A 24048-nucleotide genomic window follows, 5' to 3' on the forward strand; every position below is an offset into this window, starting at 1 on the left:
TGCCACCTGCTGGCCGTATTTTATAATTACTACCATTGCTTCACGCATTCTCCTCAGTTCAGAGGCTGCATCAAAGCCTTCTGTATGCTATAGCATAAATAAATATAAAACGCATAAAAGACGTATAAATACGTTTTTGGGATACTGGTAATATTTGAAATAGAGCGTATCTATAAGTTTTTGGGAAAGCTGTCATTATCATAAAACCTTCAGTAAAGTACCTGTAAAGTGAAAATATGGCTTGTAAATTTAATACACCACGACAAGAGTGTTGTTAACAAATGTGCCAAATTTGAATATTTTAAAAAACAAAGTATAAAATGGGGTTTTAAAATCATGAAAAACAAGTTATTCTGTCCGCTTCTCCAAAGTGAGGTCAACCTCCGTCGAATTGCGAGCTCGTCTACAACCATGCATCGCTAAATTGTTAAACAGATACTTTGTATCTTCTGTGAATGCGTCTCATACTTGGAATGACTTTTCTCCTTTGGGAGCATTTCACAGCTGTTTAAAGACAGCAAACCACAAAGACCATGCTGAAGCGTGAATGGACGCATGTCATATTAATATGACGCAAACCACATTTCCATACCTTCAAATGGCAGCTGGGTTACCCTGTCACACGACGTCACAGGATCCATGCGTGGGTTCACTTCTCACTTGCTGTCAGTGGGAAAAGTTGTCTGTCTCTTTTTGTATTCCAATCCTGGTTGTAGTCTGCTAACTATGGTTACACTGATGCTAGTTTTGTTAGCCCTTCTACAGTGCATTGCATGTTAGCATTAAGCTAGCGGACAATTTTTGTTTGTTGTCACCACAACAATTTTTGCTTGCAACTCAAGACAAAAAAAAATCAGACAAGCGACAGCTCATGTCCCAAAAACCTCTCAAGTCGGATCACTCGGAAGTTGAGGTACCACTGTATTTTCATTGGTAGAGGCAGCACTTCATCGCCAAATCATACACGTCAATGAGTGTCGCGGATCTGTGGATGTGGTGCATGTAGCAGACTGCAGACGCATCACAAAATTACCAATACCCTCTACCACGGTGTTGCCTAAGTATGTACCACTTATCAGAAGCTAATGCAGCTCTGCTTACCTTTTGTGATGGTTATGCTTCTGTTGCTGCTTGAAAATGGCAAATCTTTGGCCAGGCTAGCTAGCAAGTCATGGGCAGAGTAACTCGGAATGTGTGAATTAGAGCATCTGCAACATTTTGCATATAAACAACTTTTTTTTTTATTGAAAATACAGTTTTACGTAATATGCTACTTGCTATAAAGTTAGGGATTAGAATAAATAATGTACTGTACAAATAAAAGAAAAAAAACAAATTGGGCATTATTCCATTACAATAATATTAAAATAAATAAAATAAAAGATCCCACAGTCGTTCACATAAATTTTACGTACGTCTATAACACCCCTTGTTGAGGTCGCTTACCTAAAAGCCGAAGAAAAAAGAAAAAGAAAAAAAAACTCTAAAACTGACCGAACTAAGCTCTCGTAAGCTGCTCCTGTACAAGTGGATGTACTTTATTACACAGAGAGCGAAAGTAGCTCCCGAATTTCTTCCCACACTTCCCCCGAGCGCTTACACCGGCGGCCATCCATAATGAAGCGTCATGTGACGTCTGTTTACGTTCCCCTTTTATCCAACCTTGCGCATAAATGTCATTCCCACCAGCTTCTCTGCGGTCTCCGCCGGGACGCACGTGTGAGCTGAGGTAAACCACCGCAAGACGTACTTACGCGCTGACTGAGTGAGTGTCAGTAGCCCTCCCCGTTAGCTGCACGCTAATCTACTCTTCACCGCCGCGCGATGGGAACGGGGCGGCTTGGCGAGGCACTGGCGAGGTTCTGGCTAATGTCAGACAGCGCTCGCCGAAGGAGCTTCGTCGTATGGCAGGGGAGGACATGTTTACCGCCTTTTACGAGCCCCCCCTCCCACTATTTCGCTCGTCTTCTTCGGTGACATCACGGAGGGAGAGCCTGAGAAATGCGCTGATCTACTGCCGCTGACAAGCCGGCTCGCTAATGTTGTCATTCTCTTCGGTCCTCCCGGATAGACTCCTTTCTTCTTTTCATCCTGCATCTTTGTCCTTATCTTAGCGTCTGTTGAACGGATAAGTCGCGTTAGTTGTTTTGGCTTCTGTTGAACTTTTTAGTAAGTCAAAAATGTTAAAGGCAAAAGCTAAGCAGTAGCTGCAGTGCTAATTAGCACAGATTAGCGGTAGCTAACAGACTTTTCAGTGCTCGCTTCCAGTAAGCAGCACATTTAGAATACTCATATGTATTGATTCATGTTTAAAAAATAAAAATAAATAAATAAGAATAATAAAAACTCATATGTATTGATGTATGTTTAAAAAATTCTTGCTCCCACTAGTCTAAACACTGTAATTTTGTCTTTGTGGAATAAAAATTGACTGAAAAATTCATCAATTTATGAGCGGCGCCATTTTGGGAGAAAATGTCATCAGTCTGAGGCTGAAATGGGCTAATTGAAATCCAGATTACCGTAACTCAGGATAACGACTCAATAATGTTTGAAAAACACACAAAAACTCACACACATTTGACTGATTGTGGTTTGTTCAAATGGATTGTAGCAATTTTAAATGTGTCAGGCCGTCAGCATTTAAGTTAAGTGGGCAGATTCATTTACGCTGCCTTTAAAAGTCATCGCCGACTGTTAGGAGCCGACCAGAAAGTTGTGCTGGTCGAATGGTCCCACTTCCTGGCCGATCGATCTGGGCGAATAACCAAGGCAGCTAGCTTTTAGCCAGTAGCCGCTAACACCGGCGACTGTTGCGAGTGGATCTAAACAGCTTATCTGAAGTAAATACATGAACTGTAGCAGGAATTGAAAGGTAAAATGTGAGACGTAAAAAAATAAATAATAATAATAAAAATAAAAAATAAAAATATATATATATATATATGAAAAATGTGTCCAATGCATTGAGATTTTAATTCATCTGAGTATTTTTTTTTTCTTTGTGGAAAAAGTGGGAATGATGCGCTGCCTTCGTAAAAATCGTAACTCTGTCAACTGTGCAGTTCCTTTTCATTTATTTATGCTTTAGATGTACAGTATTAACGTCAGTGTTTGTCCTCAGACTCCTAAATGAAACCAAAGCAAGCCGTTGAGTCAGTGCCATTAGTTTCGCCCATTTACTTTCCAATCAGCTTTGTTTACTTGCTTGTCCTGTGCCGTAAATTGGACCACTTAGTTCACCCTGGCCTGACGTGACGTGTTTGTTTTGAGGAGATACCGGCCCAATCACTGCTTATTTGGATTCTTTTCCACATGAGTCTTCTCTTCGAGTGGATGAAGGCGGTGTGCAAGGTTTGGTTTCGGGTTTCAGGTTGGCGATGACTGCCGCCGTTGACCCAAAGCCACAACTCTTGCAGTTGTGACCCGTCTAATTAGCAAAACGGGTTGGAAAGGTGGAAGGTGGGGGTTCTGAAACGCGCACCCTCCCATCTGCGGTTCTCGCATGTGAATAAAAGGAAACGGCTTCCCTACGTCACCCTCGTCCGCGTCGAGGCGCGGGCCCCTCGGTCCAGGCTCCCTGGATGACAGTCGGCTTCTCATTTACAGCGAGTTAATAAGCCCTTTAATCAGAGCGCTTGTCAACCTTCGGGGCTGGGGCGAGTCCAAGGAAGTTGATCCAGAGGATCGGATGACTGGAAGAAAGAGCAGGAAGGTGGGGGTGAAAAAAAAAGAAATGAAGGCTGACCTGGAATAAAAAAAGTCAAAAGGGGGCAGTTGTACTTAATAAATAAGACATTCTGGATTATTACGTAGCGTTTAGTTAATTGAATTTAAATAAGTCGTCAACCCCAGAATTTTCTTTACAATATGTTCAACGCAGCCCCACTAACCTAAACACTGTATTCTGATTAATATTGTGTTAGTGGAATAGGAGTTAAGCAGCAAAACCCACCCGTTGTTATCCAACTCAAGAGGCGGCCATTTTGCCACTTGCTGTGGACTAAAAATGACATCGTAGTTGCTCAGGTAACGACCAATCACGGCTTACCTGTTTTTCTGAAGCGGAGCCATTTCTTGATTTCAACTGTCATCCAAATCTTCATTGCATCCTTCTATGTTTGCAAATAGAGTACTTTGAGTGTAATCTACAGACTTAAAACCTATAGTGTATGCATTCTACCTGACGAAGAGCAGGTGTGATGTAATCTACTGCCAGCATAAGGCAGTACTGGTTTGTACATTCTCTCAGTTATTTACAACTTATACAGATGTTTGCCATGGAAACCGTAATTGATTTTATGAAAAGATGACATGGGAAAAAAATCGCTTAGCTGGCCGTTTTCCAATCACATCAGCAAGGAAATTTTTTATTGAAATATTGACGTAAGCCACACACACACACACACGCATGCACTGGGAGCAAATTGTGGTCCACTGCCTTGCTCAAGGACCACTTGGGTGAGGCTCGAACGCACAACCTCACGGATGGGAGACGGCCACTCTACCACTGAGCCATGCCGCCCCCTTTTCTGTTGTTGCTGGTTTATACTTGACTATATTTGCCACAACATGGTGGCAAAACAAAAAAAAAACTCCTCCCCTCACTTCAACATAGTTCCTTGGCAACAACATGACATAAAATGGTACCAAAGTCATATTTGTCTGTTATGAGCACAAAATGAGCAACAGGTGAGTTTTTCAGTAAATAATGGAGGGAAAATGCTAAGAGATGAATTCACAAATAGAAAGTTGCACACGTGCAGGGAAAGACTGGACGCCAAGAACGCATGTGCGCGTCTCCCGTAAACCGAGGGGCCCCCTTCAAAACCACAACATAATAAAACATGTTTTCTGTATACACACCTGACCCGTATTTGCTTTATCTTTCTGTAATCGATACAAAACAGAAACCATTTGTAGCTCTGACAACGAAACATGTGCAACCAATTGCGCATCGAACAGACTTGCTATGTGGCTTTCAAACATCTACGGTCGGCTTTCCGTGAGTGCTTGAAAACAATTTTTTAGAGCCAAAAGTGTTCAAACTCTCCCTATTAAGGTACATCCCGCTCAGGGTGGAACCATGAGAACGCCACAAACCACAACGAGGCACACAAACGTAACACAAAGACACGTTGGTTCCCTTTCAGACTCCAGAAAAGAAAAATATGGATCACAGTCAAGGCCTAAAAGTCTCAGAACAGAAAAAAAAAAAAAAACAATTCTAAGGTGACATTTTTGAGATCATGATCAAGAAAAACTAAGTGTCAGCCAGCCGCTTAACTGATCACTTTATTATCTTGGCATCTATGGGAAGGATCTTGTGTCTTGAGGGAAAAAAATAATAATCAAAATATGGTGTCTGTAAAGTGTCGGCCTTTGACAGCGACTCAGTCAAAGTGTCCGTCTGCAAACGTCTCTTGGGGTTTTTTTTGGGGGGGGAAGGTTGAGTGGTTTTATTTTTTTGGTCCGGTGACATGCTTTATGTTTCAAAGGGAAAAATAATTCCAGTAATCCGACACAGTCTCGGCATGTTCATTTTTTTTGCTATATTTTCATTGGCATTTGCAAGACTGGAAGGAAAAAACAGACTTGAGATTTTGGAAATGACACTTGTGAGTGTTATAGGATATTTAAAGCAGGGGGGGGGGGGGGTGGTCCTCAATACACGGAGCTCGAACCCATGCGGACCCGCAGCTATTCTTTCATTATATTGACTTAACGCTTGACATTTTGACATTGCGTTGCTTCTTTGTCGTCATTTTTCTTGGGATGAATAGGTCACCATTTTTGAAGGCTTTTGCTCACTTATAATCTCAGCCACATTCAACCTGGTGCAAATTAGCATTTGGTCAAGGTCATAGGTGAGACCCTGCAAAACGGTCTTGATAGCCCACTCCTGAATTAAACCGCAAATTCAACGTCAGTTTCATGGAATATAGTCGGCTTGCCTATCATAAGTAGACCCACAATATTGTGTCAAACTCGACACAGGAAGTCAGCCATTTTGATTTCAAGTGGCCATTTTGGCTGGTAGTGTCCTTTGGGATTTTAAAGGAATTCAGCCCCCGAAGTAAGTTGAACCAAATATTTAGCAGGTACGTCAATCGTGACGAGATCCACACAAAAAAAGTCTCAAGAAGCCAGAAAAGACAAAGTAACACTGCCATTTTGTTTGGAAGCAGCCATTTTGGCCGTTGTGATGGCTCCCCCAAAGATGGACTCGTACTAGAGACTTTGTCCCAACTTGTAACCACGTTTACTAGACAGACTAGTGATGCTAGATTGCAAAGGATTTCTGTTTTAGTTCCTGTGGCTGTTGCATGGCATTTAAAGTTGATGACTCGCAAAATTTTGTAGGCAAGGTCGTCAAAATTTGGTAATGGTCGGTATTGCCTGGATTTTTTATTTTTTTTTGAAAAGTCAGCACTTTAAGCCAGTTTAACGCTCCGTGAAATTTTATAGAAATGTCTTATCATTTGAAAACTCACAAAAAAACTCTCAAGAACCACTGCCCAAAAGCAGAGGAAATTTGTCATTTTAGTTTGAAGCATCTATTTTAGGCACCAGGCTACCTTGAGAGATCTTTTCTGACGATTACGAACATTTGAACCATTCATCATTTATGGCCGATGGGTGACGAAGAATTGCGAAGTTTGATGACTCGCCCCAAAACGCAGTCGGCTCTCATAAGTTACAAAACGCTCATTTTTATTTGTATGTAAACATAATAAAAGTCTTTACTAATTACTAATTTTAGTATGAATTTTGCTTGATATGACGAAATGTTTTGGAACGAATTCATCATGCATTGATGTTTCAATTGGGTTATTGTTTGTGAAGGTAATCGCCCCACTGACGACAAATGTGAGTCCCATCCATGTACTTTGTCAAATATGAAATAATAGTAACGGGGGATTGCAGTGACTTCTTACGCCCCCCCATAATTTACATAAAGGCTGCTAAATTATTCATTAATTATCTCAGCGGCCCCTGTGGATGAAGGTGGCACACAAACTGGATGCTAATTGGCCCATCAATAATCACGCCTGATTTCTCGTGAAGGGGGCACTCGATCCCACCTCGGGAATCCGCTATCTGGCCCAAACCTTCTGCTCCTTCAACTGAACACAACCCACCTGGCGCACGCTAGCTTAATTTGTCGCACACTACTTGATATTTCACAATTTTTCTTTTTGTTTTTGTTTGTAACTTTGAGAAGCATGACTTTTTTCTTTTCTTTTTTTATTAAAATAATTGTATTTTTGAGTTGAGTTTATTTAAAAAAATAAAAATAAAAATCCAAATAGGTCAGTGCTTTTTTTCAGAAGTGTTAGCAATATCATTAAAATTATTTTACACTGCAATATTTTTAGAATAAATTCCAAAGCCTCGACCTCATTGTACTACCAAACAAGGACAGTTTTCCACAGATAGTCTCATGTGTTTGCTGGTGGGAGATCCCCCCCCCCCCGCCTCCCTACACTAACTCTTAAAATTGTGAATGTGAGTGATTTCCATGCGGGCAGGCCTCTGGAGGCATCCATACAATAAAACGGCGACTTGTCTTTGTATCTGCACGCTGATTGACAGTAGAGTGTGCCGCATATTAAATACTTATCAGCCTTTTAGCAAGAAAAAGGGGAGTTTGGGGTTGTGAAAGGTCAGTGCTGGAGCATAAGGAACGCACAAATAGTTGTAGAGATGTATACGTACACACCTTATGTTAACACCGTCATTTATAAAAAAAATACTTTTAAATTTAATTTCAGACATCATTTAATCCAAACAATGAACACAAGCTCTCAGTTGGGTTGATCTCAGATCATTAATATAAAATAAAAAAGATTTTGACCAAAAATATATTTGCTTATCAAATTCCATTAATGGAGGAACTCAATAGAGTTGAGGTCAGGGGATGACTATCAACACAATGATTTTCTATACATTCCAAAATTTCAAAAAGTTACTCAAGTATAAAAAGCCACGCTGTGACTAAGAAAATTATCCAGTAAAGTTGATTTTAAGTATTTCCATTGCCATTTTCACTGAAGCAACACCCTTCGCTCTTTTACTGGATTTTGACTAATTTTGCAAGGCCCACAGAATATTGTGTTCTATTGCTATAAAAACATGGAGCCTACCAAAAGAAAGATTAGAGTCTCTTCTTTCATCATGAACTAAAAATATACTCATATCTGTTTCCGTTTTTCAGCAATTAGCATTAGAATATAGCTAAGTTTCATCAATATTCACAAACCTGTTCAAAACAATGGGGAAACGAGCTTTTTTGCAACATGGCCCTGGTAGATCTCTTATACTCTGCTGCCACCTGCTGGCTGTTTTTTTGTAAGAACTACCATTGCTTTATGTGACCTTTTCTGGTCAGCGGCTGCATCAAAGCCTTCTGTATGCTCTAACATAAAAAATAAAAGAAAACATAAAAATAAAAAAAACGTATAGATACGTTTTTGGTACCATGGCAAAATTTAAAATAGAACATGTTTATATGTTATACGTTTTAGTTCGTTCACTCTAAGATTTTCAAGGAAATTCCTTTTGAATTAGCTCTTTAAAAGGATTTTAAAGAAAAATAGCCTCCACACTTAAAAAAACTGGTCTGCGCCTGAGTTGCACTCCTGTTTTCTCCCCGAGGTTTCTTATGTGATTGCGAGCAAGTAATTAAGAGATTGGGGACGAATTAGCGGCGGAATGTGCTGTCAGAAAGTCACATTTAAGTGAATGATGCGCTGCGGCTCCGCCGTAAAAATTTAAATGATATAAATTGCCGTTTAAGTGCAGCGCCGGCTAATGTTGCGCCGCAAATTAATGTGACACAAGGCAGCAATGACAATCAAGGGCTGTCTCATTCTAATTTGGTCGTGCTTAGAGGGGCTTTTGTGGCGCCGACAGCTTTACACAAATTAACACAATTGCCTTCTTTTTACGAGGACCGCCATAAATGTTTTTTCCCCTCCTTGGCTGGCTAATGAGGAGGCAAAGCGGCAAGCATCTCGCTGCTCTGGAGAAGGAAGAACAAAGACGGCGGCCTCGCAATGTCTCCCTAATGAACGACAAGAGTTGCTTTAATGGCCGGATGCTCCCCATATGATCAGATATGGACGCGTCGTGCTTTTTGCTCGTTAGAGAAATTATTGGCAGGTTGCGTAGCAGGAACGCGTTCTCAGAGGACTTGATGACATTTAAGGAATTGACATGAATGATGAACACGTTTCGGGGAACGGGTGTCGCGTCATCGTCATGTCATCAAGTCATGTACAGGGTTACACTTTTTATCGCACTATATAAGTTCCAGATTCATCATTGGAATGTAGAAAATATCATGAGAGCATATCTACGGTAAGAAATGAGCAGAGTAATACACCTGTTATCATCCATCTCAATGGGTGGCCATTTTGAAAGTGCTTTCGTATGGATGACCAAAACTGCCAAAATTTAAAATAAATAAATGACTAAATAAATAAAGAAATACGTGACTAAAAGTGAAAATAAAAACGGATATAAAAAATATAATTTAAAGATTAAATAAAAAATAATCCTAAATATAAATGTGAAATATAAACAACAAAATATGTATATCCCTGAATAAATAAATACAAAAATAAAAAGCGAGATTCCGAAAATAAAAATGTAAAAATGAATGTCAAAATAAATACAAAAATAAATATATAAATATAATTAATAATCAATAAAAACGCTCTGTTCACATTTATTTATTTCATGCTGCAGACACTCTGCCAGGATGAAATGTTATTCAAATGAGGGGGCGGTTCACAGTGTGTCTTGGATTGGATTCCACCATTGCAAACTGCCTTTCATTGGTCGAGTGAGCGGCTCGGCGAACAAGGAAGTCTTGCCGGCTTGCATGGAGAGCTCCAGCAATGGACGAGACTATCTTGTCTACAACTTGCGACTTGGGTTTCTTGAAAAGTCATGTTAAATTCAATTTAAGTTAATTATGTTTATATATTTATTTATTTTCATTTATTTCGACACTTATTTTTTAAATTAAAATTTTTGTTAGTCTAATTGTTTATTTTTGTATTATTTTTTTCTTTTTTATGGATAGCTATATAGATATAATTATAATTATTATTATTTTTTTATTTTTTTTTATTGTTGAATTATATTTTTTATTATCCGTTTTTATTTTCACTTTTAGTCATTTATTGACTTTAAATTTTGGCAGTTTTGCTCCTCTATACCTTTGGGCTCGCGTTGCGAACGTCACATTCAACCAAATTCAGAAAACATTCACAATACGAGCCCGAGGGCACTTTGATATTTTTAATCAACAGTCATAAGACTTGCATGTACACTATAATACCCATTTAAAAAAATAATCACTTAAAAATCTGCGACATCCAGTAGCAGGTGTTCAGCATAAAAATGAATTTTCATTGGTTGAATGCGCTTCATAGCCGTGAATGACCCAACAGTGTTGTCTTGCAGGCCCTGGAGAGCGAGTTTGTGTCGTGCCAGCTCCACCAGTGGATCGATCTGATATTCGGTTACAAGCAGCAGGGGCCTGAGGCCACCAGAGCGCTCAACGTCTTCTACTATCTCACCTACGAAGGCGCCGTCAACCTCAGCTCCATCAACGACCCCATGCTCAGAGAGGTGAGATGCATATTGGCATATTTGGGAACATCAAATTTCGGGAAAACTTTCAATTACATAAAAAAGCTCAGCAAATGAAAATTCCATCCTTCATCAGGCATTTTTTGCCTGATAAATAAAGGCTTAAGTTACATTCCATTGAAGAACATGCCGAGTCAGCGGTAAGCACACATGTGCATTACAGCAAATGGATGTATAATGTGATTATTTTTGAAAGCTTGTGTCCCTTCGCTTGGTCTGTACTTCACGGACCTGCCATTAGTTTTGTTGCTAAATCACTCGCACGCATGAACAATACACGCTGCAGATATCGCTGAGCGAAGCACTCCGCTACCAAGTCTTCCGCTCCAACGGCTTCCAGCCTTCGCCTTGGCGTTCATTCATTATTCATGGCCTCCGTTCTGAACACACAAGCCCGAAAGCGACGCGCACCAAACGCTGCGAAGAAAAACGCAGCCCCGCAAACAACTTCCTGACAAGTTCACCAATCTGATGTGAAGTGAAAAGGCGGCGAGCCAGCAGCCTGCTTGTTGGCCGCGTTCCCCTCAGCACTTTGGAGGGTTTTTTTTTTTTCGGTGCATCATATTGTAATCATTATCAGCTTATAGTTTACAAAAAAAAACATGTACATAGTTTCACTTTAAGGATAAGGTCCAAAGGTTAGGATTTTATTTGGTTTGTGCAAATTGAGAATCTAAATTTTTGTATTTAATCTTCTGCCTTAATTTTGATGAATTTATTAGAAAAAAATGTTTGTGTGTGTGACGCCAGGGTGTCCATAGATCCTAAAAAAATAAATAAAGGCCTTCATTATTATTTTATGAGACATATTGTAGAATTCTTTCGCAATTAAAAACAGTTACCGGGTGTCTTAACCAATGTCCCATACTTTATATAAACAAAAAAAAAAAAACACTTTTCTCCCATTTTTTTTTCTTTTTTGATGGAGACTGGAGAATCTATGTAGGATTTTTTTTTAATTATGTAAATTGGTCTTAAAACCTGCATAGAAATGCAAAAAAATATAATGTGAACATTGGAAAAAAATGAAGGTGTGGGATTGGCACTAATCCCCCCCCCCCTTAAGAAAAAAATTATATATTTTCCCAAAACGGCCTAAATAACATTATCATTAAAAATAAATGGCTTAAAGATGATTTGATTTGAAAAATAAAATAAATCACAAGTGTATGTTCATGTGCATGCTAGTAGTCGTGTAACTTGCACGAACATACCAAGATGGCTTCCACTGTCACCACTGTACTACTTTCCTGTTTCTCCATCTCAGGGATTTACAGAAACGGCACAAACACAAATGTTGCATAGCAAAATGGTAAGATGCGATTTTGTGAATAGTGATTCATGAATATGCGGGTGGGGGGGGGGGGGGATTACTGTGAAATTCTCATTCCAAAAATTGTCAGTCATTACACTTTATACATCTCAAAATAAGTGCTAGCTGAGCTGTATTCGGGGGGGGGGGGGGGGGGGGGGGTGATATTTTGATCATTTACACTCATGCATTTCCAATCGTAATAAAACATTAATAATAATTGAAGCGATGTGCTTTTGAGCGTGATGGAGATGCGGGTTTACAAGGAGACGACGCCGCACGTCTTCGGTTGCCCTTCATGCTCAGTGGCTGCAGCTTCACGGGCACCAGGGGTGGATCTTTGATTTATCACCTCATTCACCCTAATTCCCATCCAGATGTGCTTTGGCCTTACAGGCGCACTCGCACGCACGCATGCAGATTCATGACCGTGCCGTGGCGTGGCGGTCATTTGCGCGCACACATGCCACAGTCCAAGCCCATTACCCACTCTTGTGGTTTACACACGGTCCCCAGTAATGGATCAGTGCTTCTTCATTATTTTTGCGGGTCATAAATACATGCACACACGTTTGAGGTACCGTTAAGCGGCTGCCGTGTGTGTTCTTTAGTCTGAAAAGTGCTTTGGTGGGAGGCGGTGGTCTGCCCACACTTTGGGATTAACCGCGTGTCTGTGGTGTTTTTTTTGCTCTTTGTATTTTCTGCTGTATAAATTGTGTTACCGGTGGCATTTCATTTTTTCATTTTTGAAAATGTGAGACATCACTGTTATTATTTATGCCATTATATATTTATTGCAGGGCTGTTAAAGTTAAAGCCTTATCTTTGGAGAGTACATTTAATAAAGCCTTAAAACAATGAACTCCGTTTTAATTACTACTTGTGGCAGCTGCTCACTTTGCAGCCAAATTAGAGGAGAGTCACAATCTTACCACCAATAAGCAAGACATTTTGAGAAATGTTTCTGTGAAATGAATGTAAGAAAATGCCTGTAACGAGGACATTTTTTTTTAATTATTATTATTTTGTTGCTTTTTACAGAAGAATCATATTCAAGGATCAAAGGAAGCTATTCGAACTTTCAATTTAAATATACTTTGGATTTTATTTGACATTCATTCCAAGATTTTATTTGAGTAAATATCTGTTACAATCTTAGAAAATAGTAGTTTAAAAATGTGATTAACTCGTTCACTCCCAGCCGTTTTCACAGAAGCAACCCGGATGCTGCAAAGAGCAGCAAGCGTTCTGTTGATACCAGACGTGATGATGTCATTTGTTTGCCATGTTTTGGCTTTTGATTTCAACTTGTTATATAAAGCAATTTAAAAAAAAAAAAAGCAAAAGAAAAAAAAAGCAGCCGATTCGTTTTGTTAATTTGCGGACACCCTGTAAAGAAAAGCATTGTTATCAAAACATAAATACGTTTTTATGTTGTTGTTTTTTATGCTAGAGCATACAGAAGGCTTTGATGCAGCCTCTGAAATGAAGAGAATGTTTGAAGCAATTGTAGTTATTACGAAAACGGCCAGCAGGTGGCAGCAGAGTATAAGAGATCAACCAGGGCCACATTGCAAAAACGCTCCTTTTACCTACTGTTTTAAACAGATTTGTGAATAATGATGAAACCTGGCTATATTCTAATGCTAATTGCTGCAAAACTGCAACAAATAGAAATGTACTTTTTTTCCCTGATTAAACGAGAGATTCTAATGTTTCTTTTGGTAGGTTCCATGTTTTTATAGCAATAGAAGACAATATTCTGTGGGCCTTGCAAAATCAGTCAAAATCCAGTAAAACAGCCTGGAGCAAAGGGAGTTGCTTCAGGTAAAATGGCTGTGAAGTGAATGAGTTAACAATGAAAAAAGTGCAAACGTTTTCCCAGGCCTGGTCTAGCGCGAATCTGCGAGGCTTCACATCTCAGGTCTCGCCCTCAGTCTGAGCTCCTTAATTAGTTAAATAAACCCACGTCGTGTCGTCCCCGCCAGCCGAGCCTCCCTCTCTTAAAGCCGACCCTGTGGGTGCAGCGAGCGGAAGTGCAGTCACGGGGGGCCTGCACCTCGTCACGCAAACCCCCAAGAGGTGTGCGGAAGCTTTGAGACGACGAAGGGCGTGTCCCCAGGGTCGGCCATTACCGAACGACAAGCTCGCTTTGAGCTCGACTTGCGGTTTTACCCGAAGGCTGTTCTTTGTCAAGGCAGCGAGACGCACATTTGTGTTTGATTGGTGTTTGGTAGGAAGAAGTAGTTGACCGGGGAAGTGGCTTGTGTGTTCCTGGTTGCTCGCTTTGGTTTGGCAGCTGCGAGGTCCCATCTGGCCTCATCCAAACACGCGGACGAGGACGTTTGTTGATGCTTTGCATTGCATAAGCTTAGTAGAAAGGCAAAACTTCATGGCAAAGTTTAGCCAAGAGAGGCAGAAACAGTTTCTGAGTCACATTGGTCCTTATTTTGATACGCACACACACATAGTGGATATATAAAAAAAAAATAAAAAAAAAAAAAAAAAACTACGAAATACATCCCTGAAGAAATAAATAAAAGTAAAATAATAATAATAAAAAACGAGCTTTAAAAAATAAAATACAAATAAATATAAAAATAAATGTCAAAATAAATACAAAAATAATGATATAAATAGAATTAAATCAATAATCAATAAATAAAAATGCTCTTTGCTCACATTTATTTATTTCATGCTGCTGATGTTTTTATTTATTGAGTGATATCTAATTCTAATTATATATTTATTTTTGTGTGTATTTTGACATTTATTTTTAGTTATTTTTATTTTTTTAATCTTGTTCTTATTTTTGTATTTATTTTTACTTTATTTATTAATTTAGGGGTATATATATATATATATATGTTTTTATTTTCATTTATATAAATGTTTTTGTATTTAATTTTTGAATTATATTTTCACTTTTATTTATGTATTTATTTAGTCATTTATTATTATTTTTTTATTTTGGCAGTTTTGGTCCTCCATACACAAGTACACACATACATTGTTATTAACTAAGTTCTTTTCTTTTTTTTTATCTACAAACAATGAGTGATCCAAACGTGACGGTTGTAAAATCACATTGGTGCTCATTTTGATAGCTTGACAAGTCGACATGCGCTTTACTCGAGTGGCAAATACACATTCGTACACTTGCATGTTCATGAACGCGTGGACATAAACGGACATGATTGTGTGTGTTTGGCTTCTCTCAGTGACTTTGGAATATCTGAGCACAGTTTGGGGAATGTTGCAGAGACCGCTGCAGAAGCATGATTACTTCCTGTCTTGCCTCCGCTATGAGTGTGTGTGTGTGCGTGTGTGCGCGCAGATGCATTAATGCACATCTGTGTTGCCTCTGACCAAATAAAGAGAAGCACACAGCCGACGTCGCCTTCTCACGGCCGCGCAGGGCTTCCCCCTCTTTCGCTCGTGATTACGGGAAAATCCTGCAACTTCTCACAAGGCAGAGCCTCGTCGGGATTGCGCACACTTGGCCGAATTCAGCAGGGTTACAAGCTGGCTGTTTATTTAGCCTTTGCGGAGTTTACAGTAAATCTCACTGTTTGATGAAGTCATATTTATTGGCAGTCTGGCAGGCCATGTCCAAAGCTGTTATTGTAAGACTACATCTTTTTTTCTTTTTTCTTTTTATACATTTTTCTTCTACTAAATATATCCACACAAAATGTCATTTGCGGGCTGTTGAGTGAAAGTCAAAATAACAGGTGGCACTATAAAGAGCTGTTCCTTTTTGCCTGTGTCATTTCGTGACAATAATAGCAAATTGAGTAGAAAGATTCAGACATTTTGTAGTGATTATTAAATGTAATAATTCCCACATCATACATTTTTATTTAGTGATATATTTATATATATATTTAATCTTTTATTCATTTCACTTTATTTTTTCAATTCAAGACCAGTTGAAATAATTTAGCATTTTTAAAAAATGAATTCATAATGATCTAGCGATAATGGCAAAGTGAGCAAAACTAATTTATACATTGTGAATTTAAAGATTCTTATAGTTATTATTTATTTTGATTTATTATTGTCATTATACATTGATTATCATTATATTTTAGTAATTTTTTTAGTTATATCATTTTTTTCCCCCCATTTTTAAATCAAAAGAATAAAACAAGCAGTCATTCACGTGACTGCAATTAACTTGTAATGTAAATATTAATTTCCCTCTTTTTAAATAGTGAAATAAAAATAAAAATACATTTTAATAAAATTGCAAATGTTTTTATTAATTAATAATATGACAAAATGATTTATTTAATTGATATATATTTTTTTTTATTACATCGACTAAAAGTACAATACAGTATATACAAAAAAAATTATCTCGCGTATAATTTGTGACATCATAAAAAGACCAACCAACAGATAAAATGGTGGAAATTTTCTACGTGCAATATTAAAATCAGATTTAATAATAGCTACATTTTTAAAAAGGCATTTGTGTCAGAATGTGTATAATCTATATTTGTCATCACTTTTTATTCCCCGCTTTGTGTTGTTGGCGCAGATTAGCATAAATGTGTCATGTTTGACATGCGGATCCGTCTTGTCGAGTGGCAGCGTAAATCAACGCGCGCGTTGGGAGGGGGTGACACGCCATCTGAGGGCGTCTCCGCCATTTAAATGTATAGAATCTAGAAAAGCCTCATCAGACACGGGCCAGCGCCCCCAAAAGAGATTGGCCTTGGCGACAGCCACCCCCCCCCCCCCCCCCCCCCCAACTCCACACCGTATAATCACCTGCGTATAAGCCGGGACGCGCTGACCTACGGTGGAGACCTCGTAAACGTCACAGTAATGAAGACGGGTTGAGTGGCTGCGAGGAGTCGCTTCCATGCATTAGCTGACGATCCTGTTCTCACCAACATGCTACGTGGTCAGTTTGGTCGGAATGTTGGTGAGTGTTCGAGGAGGAACGTTTTGAGCGTGGGGATCTCCTACTAAGGAGACATTTTTCAATTTTTCAATCTTATGTTGCAATAAGTGTCAACGAAAAATAGTAAGAAAGAAACACAACATGAAGGTTATTAAGTTTTAAATAACTCGAGAAATATGAATAAATGGGTGACTTTGACCCGCAACGTAACAAGGCGGGCCGATGCAAAAATGCTTCAGCAGAGGAGAAGTCAACCTTTGTGACCTCGACCGATGCACTGCTGTCCTCTCACTTAGCACGCCGGACGGCATGGAAAATGTTAGCGTTCTCCTCCCTGAATGGAAGTTGCAGTCATGGCGTGCCGCGTCTCCAATGTTTTCCCACAGTTGGACGAGGCGCTCTGAAGGATCCCTTTCACTACGCCTCGCGCTCATGCGTGACTTGATGTCAACAAAATGAAGTAAACGCGCGTTTTTCGCCCGCCGCACAAATCCCGCAGACAATCGTGTAAACAATCGGGCGCTGTCGCGCTCAATGAAGTCAACCGCTGATGTAATGCGGTACGTTAAAGGAATAGCCAGACTTCAAAGTGACACGCTAAGCTAACGTAGTGGCCTACATTTTCTCTCAATTATTTTTTAAAAAGAATAGAATTTAGAAAATAATAGCCCCGTCATCGATTTCACAGATTGACATGAAATTGGTGTCAATCATAACAAAAAACTATTGAAAAAAATAGAAGGGTTTGAGAACCATACATGAAACTGAAGATATGGTCAGCCATTTTTGTTTTAAAGCTACCAATAAATTCCAGAGCTAGTACTATTATATATTAATTATTATTTTTTTTTTTGGTATCATAGCAAGACACGTCTCAAGGACCCATGTCCAAAATTGGATAGGTAATCAGCCATTTTGGGGTAAATTGAAGGTCTCATATTTTGAACTCTTATGTGGGAATTTTTGGCTACAGCTATTTAGTAGGGATGTAACGATAATGACAATATCACGACATCACGATATTAAAATTGCCACAGTATCAACGATATAAAAAGCAGCACATCTGTTAAAAAAAAAAGTGCGATTGTATTCCATTTGTGTAAATCTAGCACCCTCTGGTGGATAGTTTATTAATGCAGTTTAATTTTAATTTGGAATGTTTTGGCTACTGCGGTGATTATCTCCTATAAATCATTCATACCAACAAATATATTTTTTTTTAATGTTTTATGGCAAAATTGTGAATTTTTACAGTGTCGTAAGTTTTTTATTTTATTTTATTTTTTTATCGTCAACCTCCCCACAGTAATATAATCATTAACGTATCGTGAGGTTCATATCGTAATATTTATCGCATCGTGTACTCTTTGGATATGGTTACATCCTTACTATATAGGCATTAAAACAGATGTTATTGATCTGCATGTGTTTCATAATAAGCTGCACAAAAAAGTCAGCCATGTTGTTTTGGACTTGCTGCCATTTTGGACAAATTATCTTGTAGGAGTTCCTCATAGTACAGAATTCATCCACTATCGCTGATTTCAACCAATTTTCATAATACAGTAGTTTTACTTGACATTATTTTTGCGACAATTTGAATTTTTTATTTCATTTTTGTAAAGCGATGTTGTAAAACAAACACAGTAAAAATGGACCCGCCGACTTGGTGGAAAATGCTGATTTATATTGACCAAAAAATTTGAACTCAATTATGATGTGATCATTTCCAAACTCCCGCTTTTGTTGAAGCTCGTGTCACATTTGAGTTGCCTTGTTCAGGAAATGTGCTTTTAACATCAACGAGGCTGCTGTTTCTCATGCAAAACAGCACTCGTGGGCCTGCGAGCGCGATCTCGCTCTCACGGAGCTCCACCAACCGTCACTCCCACGCAGGCCGACACGCCGTCACCGTTTCGGAGCGTCCAGAAACTTTGATGCGGCTCGTTTTCGCGTCGCCTCGCTCTTATCGCACCTCACCTTTAATTGGCTTCGACCTGGCTTTGTGCGGCCGCCTCAAATTTATTTGAGGATCACGTTGGAAAAAGAATTTGATTGTTTTATTGTTTTAGTCGTTTAAAGCTTTCATAGTTCCAGTATCGCATTTGTGGTCAGTCGGCTGCCAAATCGACCGTACTGTATTTTGACGCTACAGCTGTTTTTGATTTATTTCAATAATTTCCCTCTCACTTTTCTCACGTCAAACACTTTTACAGATACATAAAAAAAAATACATGCAATGTTTTTTTTGTCATCACACTTTTATATGGGGAAATATGTCAAAAAAATGTCACTTGTATAATTAATATTCATAGACACTTTTTACAAATATGTTCTCTGTACAGTGGAACCTCGTACAATTCGGACTTCAACCAAAAAATCGGAGTAAAAAAGAGTGCATTGAAAAACATAGTGCTACGAACCACAGTGGAATTAGGAAGGAGATTATCGCGCCGTTGTGACTACCGTGACTACTTCTGTAAATACTGGCACGAGGGCCCCCCCCCCCTTAGCTGTTCAACAACGTGCCTGACAGTAAACAACGCAGGCAAGGACTGCTTAGTAGTCTAACAATATGCCCAATGTAAAATACACAAACTCAGCACTGAACTTAAGCTAGCATTAACATAGCATTTATCATCCACTGATGCCATCACACCACAACAAAAAAGGTAAGGTATTTTTTATTGTTTAAATACTGTACTGTACTGTAAATGTAAAAAAACATAAACAGAAATTAAAATAGGACTTTTCTGTTTTTGAAGCTTGGGAACGGATTAATTGCATTTACATTATTTCCTATGGGAATTTTTTTTTCGGAGGTTGAACAATTCGGACTTTAAATACTTCGCAGGAACGAATTATGTAAACTGCGAGGTACCACTGTATTTTCTTCTGTAGTTTATTTTTTAGCTCATTCACTGCCATTGACGGCTTTAGACGTGAAAAATTAATTTGAACTTTTTTTGTTAGTTTAAAAATGTTTCCACTTTAAACAAGACTATGAAAACCTTGAAAAAGGTTTTTATTGTACATTCAGAACAGATATAAAATTTGTGATTAATCGTGAGTTCACTATTGAAGTCATGTGATTAATTACAATTAAAAATTGTAATCACCTGATGACCTAATTCATAATAATCTTTTCTTTTCTTTTATACAAATCTTTTTTTCAAAAAACACATTTTTAATCTTTTCTTTTTTTCAATTAAAATTAGGGCGTCAGGCGATTATTTTTTATTATTATTTGTAATTAATCGCATGACTTCAATAGTTAACTCGTGATTAATCACAAATTTTAAATCTGGTCTAAATGTACAATAGTTTTTTTCATACTCTTATTAAAAAAAGTGGGGGGGGGAGTTTAACTAATAGAAATAGTTCAAATGAATTTTTGACGTCTCGAGCCGTCAATGGCAGTGAATGAGTTCAATAAATTTGGACTTCTTTTAACGATATTTTCATTGAAGATCTTATCATTGCATCGTAGCGTTGACTCCATGGTCAGCGTCAGTCGTCGCGACAGTGAGCGGTGTGATCATGTCCAGAGGCCGCTTGGCCGGCGTCGACTCTGACATTTATGGCCCTATACCTCTTCATTAACACCACCTAACCAGCCTGCACGCCGCCGCCCTCCGATTCCCCGTGTGGAGGATGAATTGGTGTGTGTGTGTGTGTGTGTGTGTGTGTGTGTCAAGGGAGTGAGAAAGTGTGTTTATATGAACGAGAGTGTGCATTTATCCAAGCACTAGCTGATATGAAGCCAATCATTTTTTTTTAAGGCGTATTAGGGATGACCGTTATGTTTTTTTTGTGTCTTTCCAGGCTGTCGAGTCTCAGATTCAAAGTTTCGGGCAAACCCCCTGCCAGCTGCTCATCGAGCCGCACACGCCGCGAAGCTCGGCCATGCAAGTGGTAAGTGCTTCTGTACGCTTTTTTCAAGATTTATTTCATGAAATAATTGTGGGAATGCTGAAGATGAATGCATGATTTTTATTCTCCGCAATTTATTTGGGCCGTGAAACATCTCCTATCATATCAGGAAATGTATTATCATTTCTCCGAAATGATTAAATCCCACCTTAGGCAGATTGCAGTTAGTTTTCTTTTTATTCATTTGTCGTTTAACTACAATTAAAAATGTGTAATTTTCACATACATTATCTTTCAATTAACTTCATAAGCGCATGCATTCAAATCTTATCATTCAGCTAATAGCATTCCCACGCAAGTTCTGCAGAATTTTCACTTCATGAAGACGGGGCGTGGAAAGTTGAAGATAAAATATAAAAAATCAGCCCCTGGCACCAGTTTCATTGAACGACATGAAATTTGGGGTACATGTTTATCATAAGATGACACACAGAAAAGTCTCAAGGACCTATGCCTGAAACCGAACAGGAAGTCAGCTATTTGGGCCTGTAGTAGCCATTTTGGGGGGTGAATTTCAGAAATACGGGCTTGGAATGTAAAAAGTAAATAAAAAAAAAAGTCTCTTTTTAAATTAGCTCCCTACACCAATTTCACTAATTGGCATGAAGCTAGTGTACATGTCTATCATAACATGATGCACGAAAAAGTCTCAAGGACCAATGCCTGAAACTAAACAGGAAGTCAGCCATTTTGACCTGAAGTAGCCATTTTGGGGCTAATTTATACCCCCCAAAAAAGGCCTGCAAAGTACTTTTTTTTTTTTTATTAAACTCTTCACCAATCTTACAAATTGGCATGAAATGTGGTGTACAAGGGAGTGTCGATTTTTTTTTTGAATGGTCTTTCCAAAGAGGAGACCTGACAAACGGAACATGTGCTTGTTTCTGCGCATTTCCCACCGCCCGAGTTGGGAACCCATCAGCAAAAAAGTGCGGCCGCATTTTTAAGGGCCAAAAGTGAGGCCGCCTGTGATGGGCCCCGAACCCCCTTGAGTCCTTATTAGCGCGGCGTCCCTGTGGTGCTGACAGCTGCCCGCGGACCACCACAAACACACTCGCACACACGTCACACTCAACGCTTCGCATAAGAGCTAATTCAAAAGAGATGTTTGCAAACGAAAAGATTCTTTACCTACTTTCATCTTTTTAAAAAGAGTGCCGGCTTGTGAGCGAGCGCTAATGGTACTGTCAGTGTGTCTGGTTAGCTGTCACGCGCGCGCACGCACGCACGCACGCACGCACGCACACACACACATGCCTCGACGCACATAAAGTGGATTTACTTCTGTTTGAACACGGATCTGATTCCTCTTTACACGCGGGGAGCTAAATGCCGCTTCGTGATTCATGGGGATTAATGAAACAAGAGTTACAGCTGCAGGAATCTCCTTTTCATGGAAAATCCTTAAAATGATCATCAAATGGAATCGGAAAAAAGAAAATCTTCCCAAGTAGGAATTTGTCAAAAGTACATGCCCTGGAATTCATCCAAAATTCCGGCTTCAAATCAAAATGGCCAATTTTGCGGGGGCGAGCCCTTCAGGCTTTGTGGCGCGTCTACGCTCGTTATGATACACACATGCAGCCACTTTTTGTGTTGACCGGTGAAACTGGTGGCGACGCCTGATTTTGTTGTTTTTCCCAACCTACCAAGCTCCTTTTTTGTGGAGTTGTCATCCAAAATGGCTGCTTCAACCCAAAATGGCCAATTTCATGTTCAATTTATATTATCTTCACCACTATTTTTTTTTTACATTTAAAAAAAAAACATCTTTGCTACTTATTACTTATTGCTATTATTTTGCAACCATTTTTTTTTAAATTATATCTTTATGATTGTTTTATTTTTTGTTTTTCAATTTTGCAGTCTTTGACTTTATGACTGCTAACAGAGAGGAGATGCTAAACACATTTTATGTCATTAAAGTTCTTTGCTATTCTGTTTTCGTTCTATTCGTACTACTAACTTAACTGCTTTATAAAATGTACTATTTTCTGCAGTTTTTATGTTAGCTACTATTTAGCTATCATTGCTATTAGTTTAGTGACTTCAGTGAGAATTAGCGCTTCAGAGAGAGAATGAATGTTTTGTTCGTTTTTTGCTGTTTCTCGTGCCGTTATTGCAAAACTGCCCGTTTTTGGTGTCTTTACAACATCTTCACTACTTCTCTCTTTTCTATTGTTCTGTGTTTTTGATAGCTTTTTTTTTACTAGTATTTTTTAGCTCAAATTTCAAGGCAACACATTTAATTTAATTGGGCAATTCAACAGAATATTTGTTTGCTTTGTTGTGCTAACTAACATTGTTGCCATAAATGACAATAATCTACATTTTAAAGTTAAATTACTGTTGTTAGTAAGCTGTGTGTTATTTTCTTTAGTGTACTACTATTTACTGCTATGTTTTTAATTTGATGTGCTCTAAATGCACTTTCAGATTTTTTCTGGGTCAATTAACTCATTCACTCCCAGCCATTTTCACTGAAGCAACCCCCTTCACTCTCTGCTGTTTTACTGGATTTTGACTGATTTTGCAAGGCCCACAGAATATTCTGTTATATTGCTATAAAAACATGGAACCTACCAAAAGAAACATTAGAATCATCAAGGGGGGGGGGGGGAGTACAGCTAAGTTAGTACTATAGCTAAGTTTCATCATTAGTCACAAATTTGTTTAGAACTATGGGTAAATTAGCCCTTTTTCAACATAGCCCTGGTTGATCTCTTTTCCTCTGCTGCCACCTGCTGGCCGTTTTGTAATAACTACCATTTCTTCTGTTTTTCTCTGCAGTTGAGAGGCTGTATCAAAGCCTTCTGTTGTGCTCTAGCATTAAAAACAAACAAACATAAAAAGCATATAAATACGTCTTTGGGACACTTAAAACATTTAAAATGGAATGTATTTATATTTTTTGGGGACCAAATGAGTTGAAAACAAGCTAAAAAGAGCTAAAAACAAGTCACTATTTCCAGCCCCTAGCCTAACTTTCTTCCTCTTTCTCTTTTTTCCCTATTTAAAACCATGTTTCCCACTTTCCATCCTCATCATATCCGCATGTCGCCACCATCCCTGGTTTTGTTGGGGGGGTCACCTGAACAGTATCTTCTCCTGCAGACGCCGCTGATGTTCACGGAGCAGATGCAGCAGGACGTCATCATGGTGCTGAAGTTCCCGTCCAACTCGCCCGTGAGCCACGTGGCCGCCAACACGCAGCCGGGCCAGG

General features: G+C 38.9%; 1 protein-coding gene across 5 annotated transcripts in view; it reads left to right on the forward strand.

Moving 5' to 3' along the window:
- The window catches only part of lrba (LPS-responsive vesicle trafficking, beach and anchor containing), a 199847-nt gene that overhangs the window by 156290 nt on the left and 19509 nt on the right, over positions 1–24048 (forward strand). For all 5 annotated transcript variants that reach the window (XM_086082314.1, XM_086082316.1, XM_086082317.1 and 2 more), the window contains 3 exons: positions 10477–10644; positions 20718–20807; positions 23940–24048. The exon at positions 23940–24048 is cut by the window's right edge and continues 69 nt beyond it. In XM_086082314.1, coding sequence (XP_085938440.1) covers positions 10477–10644; positions 20718–20807; positions 23940–24048 — 367 coding nt within the window. The remainder of the gene's footprint in view (positions 1–10476; positions 10645–20717; positions 20808–23939) is intronic.

This window comes from Leptonotus elevatus, chromosome 8 (assembly GCF_054856555.1).
Source record: "Leptonotus elevatus isolate MCC_2025b chromosome 8, RoL_Lele_1.0, whole genome shotgun sequence".
In the NCBI taxonomy this organism is placed as follows: Eukaryota; Metazoa; Chordata; class Actinopteri; order Syngnathiformes; family Syngnathidae; genus Leptonotus; species Leptonotus elevatus.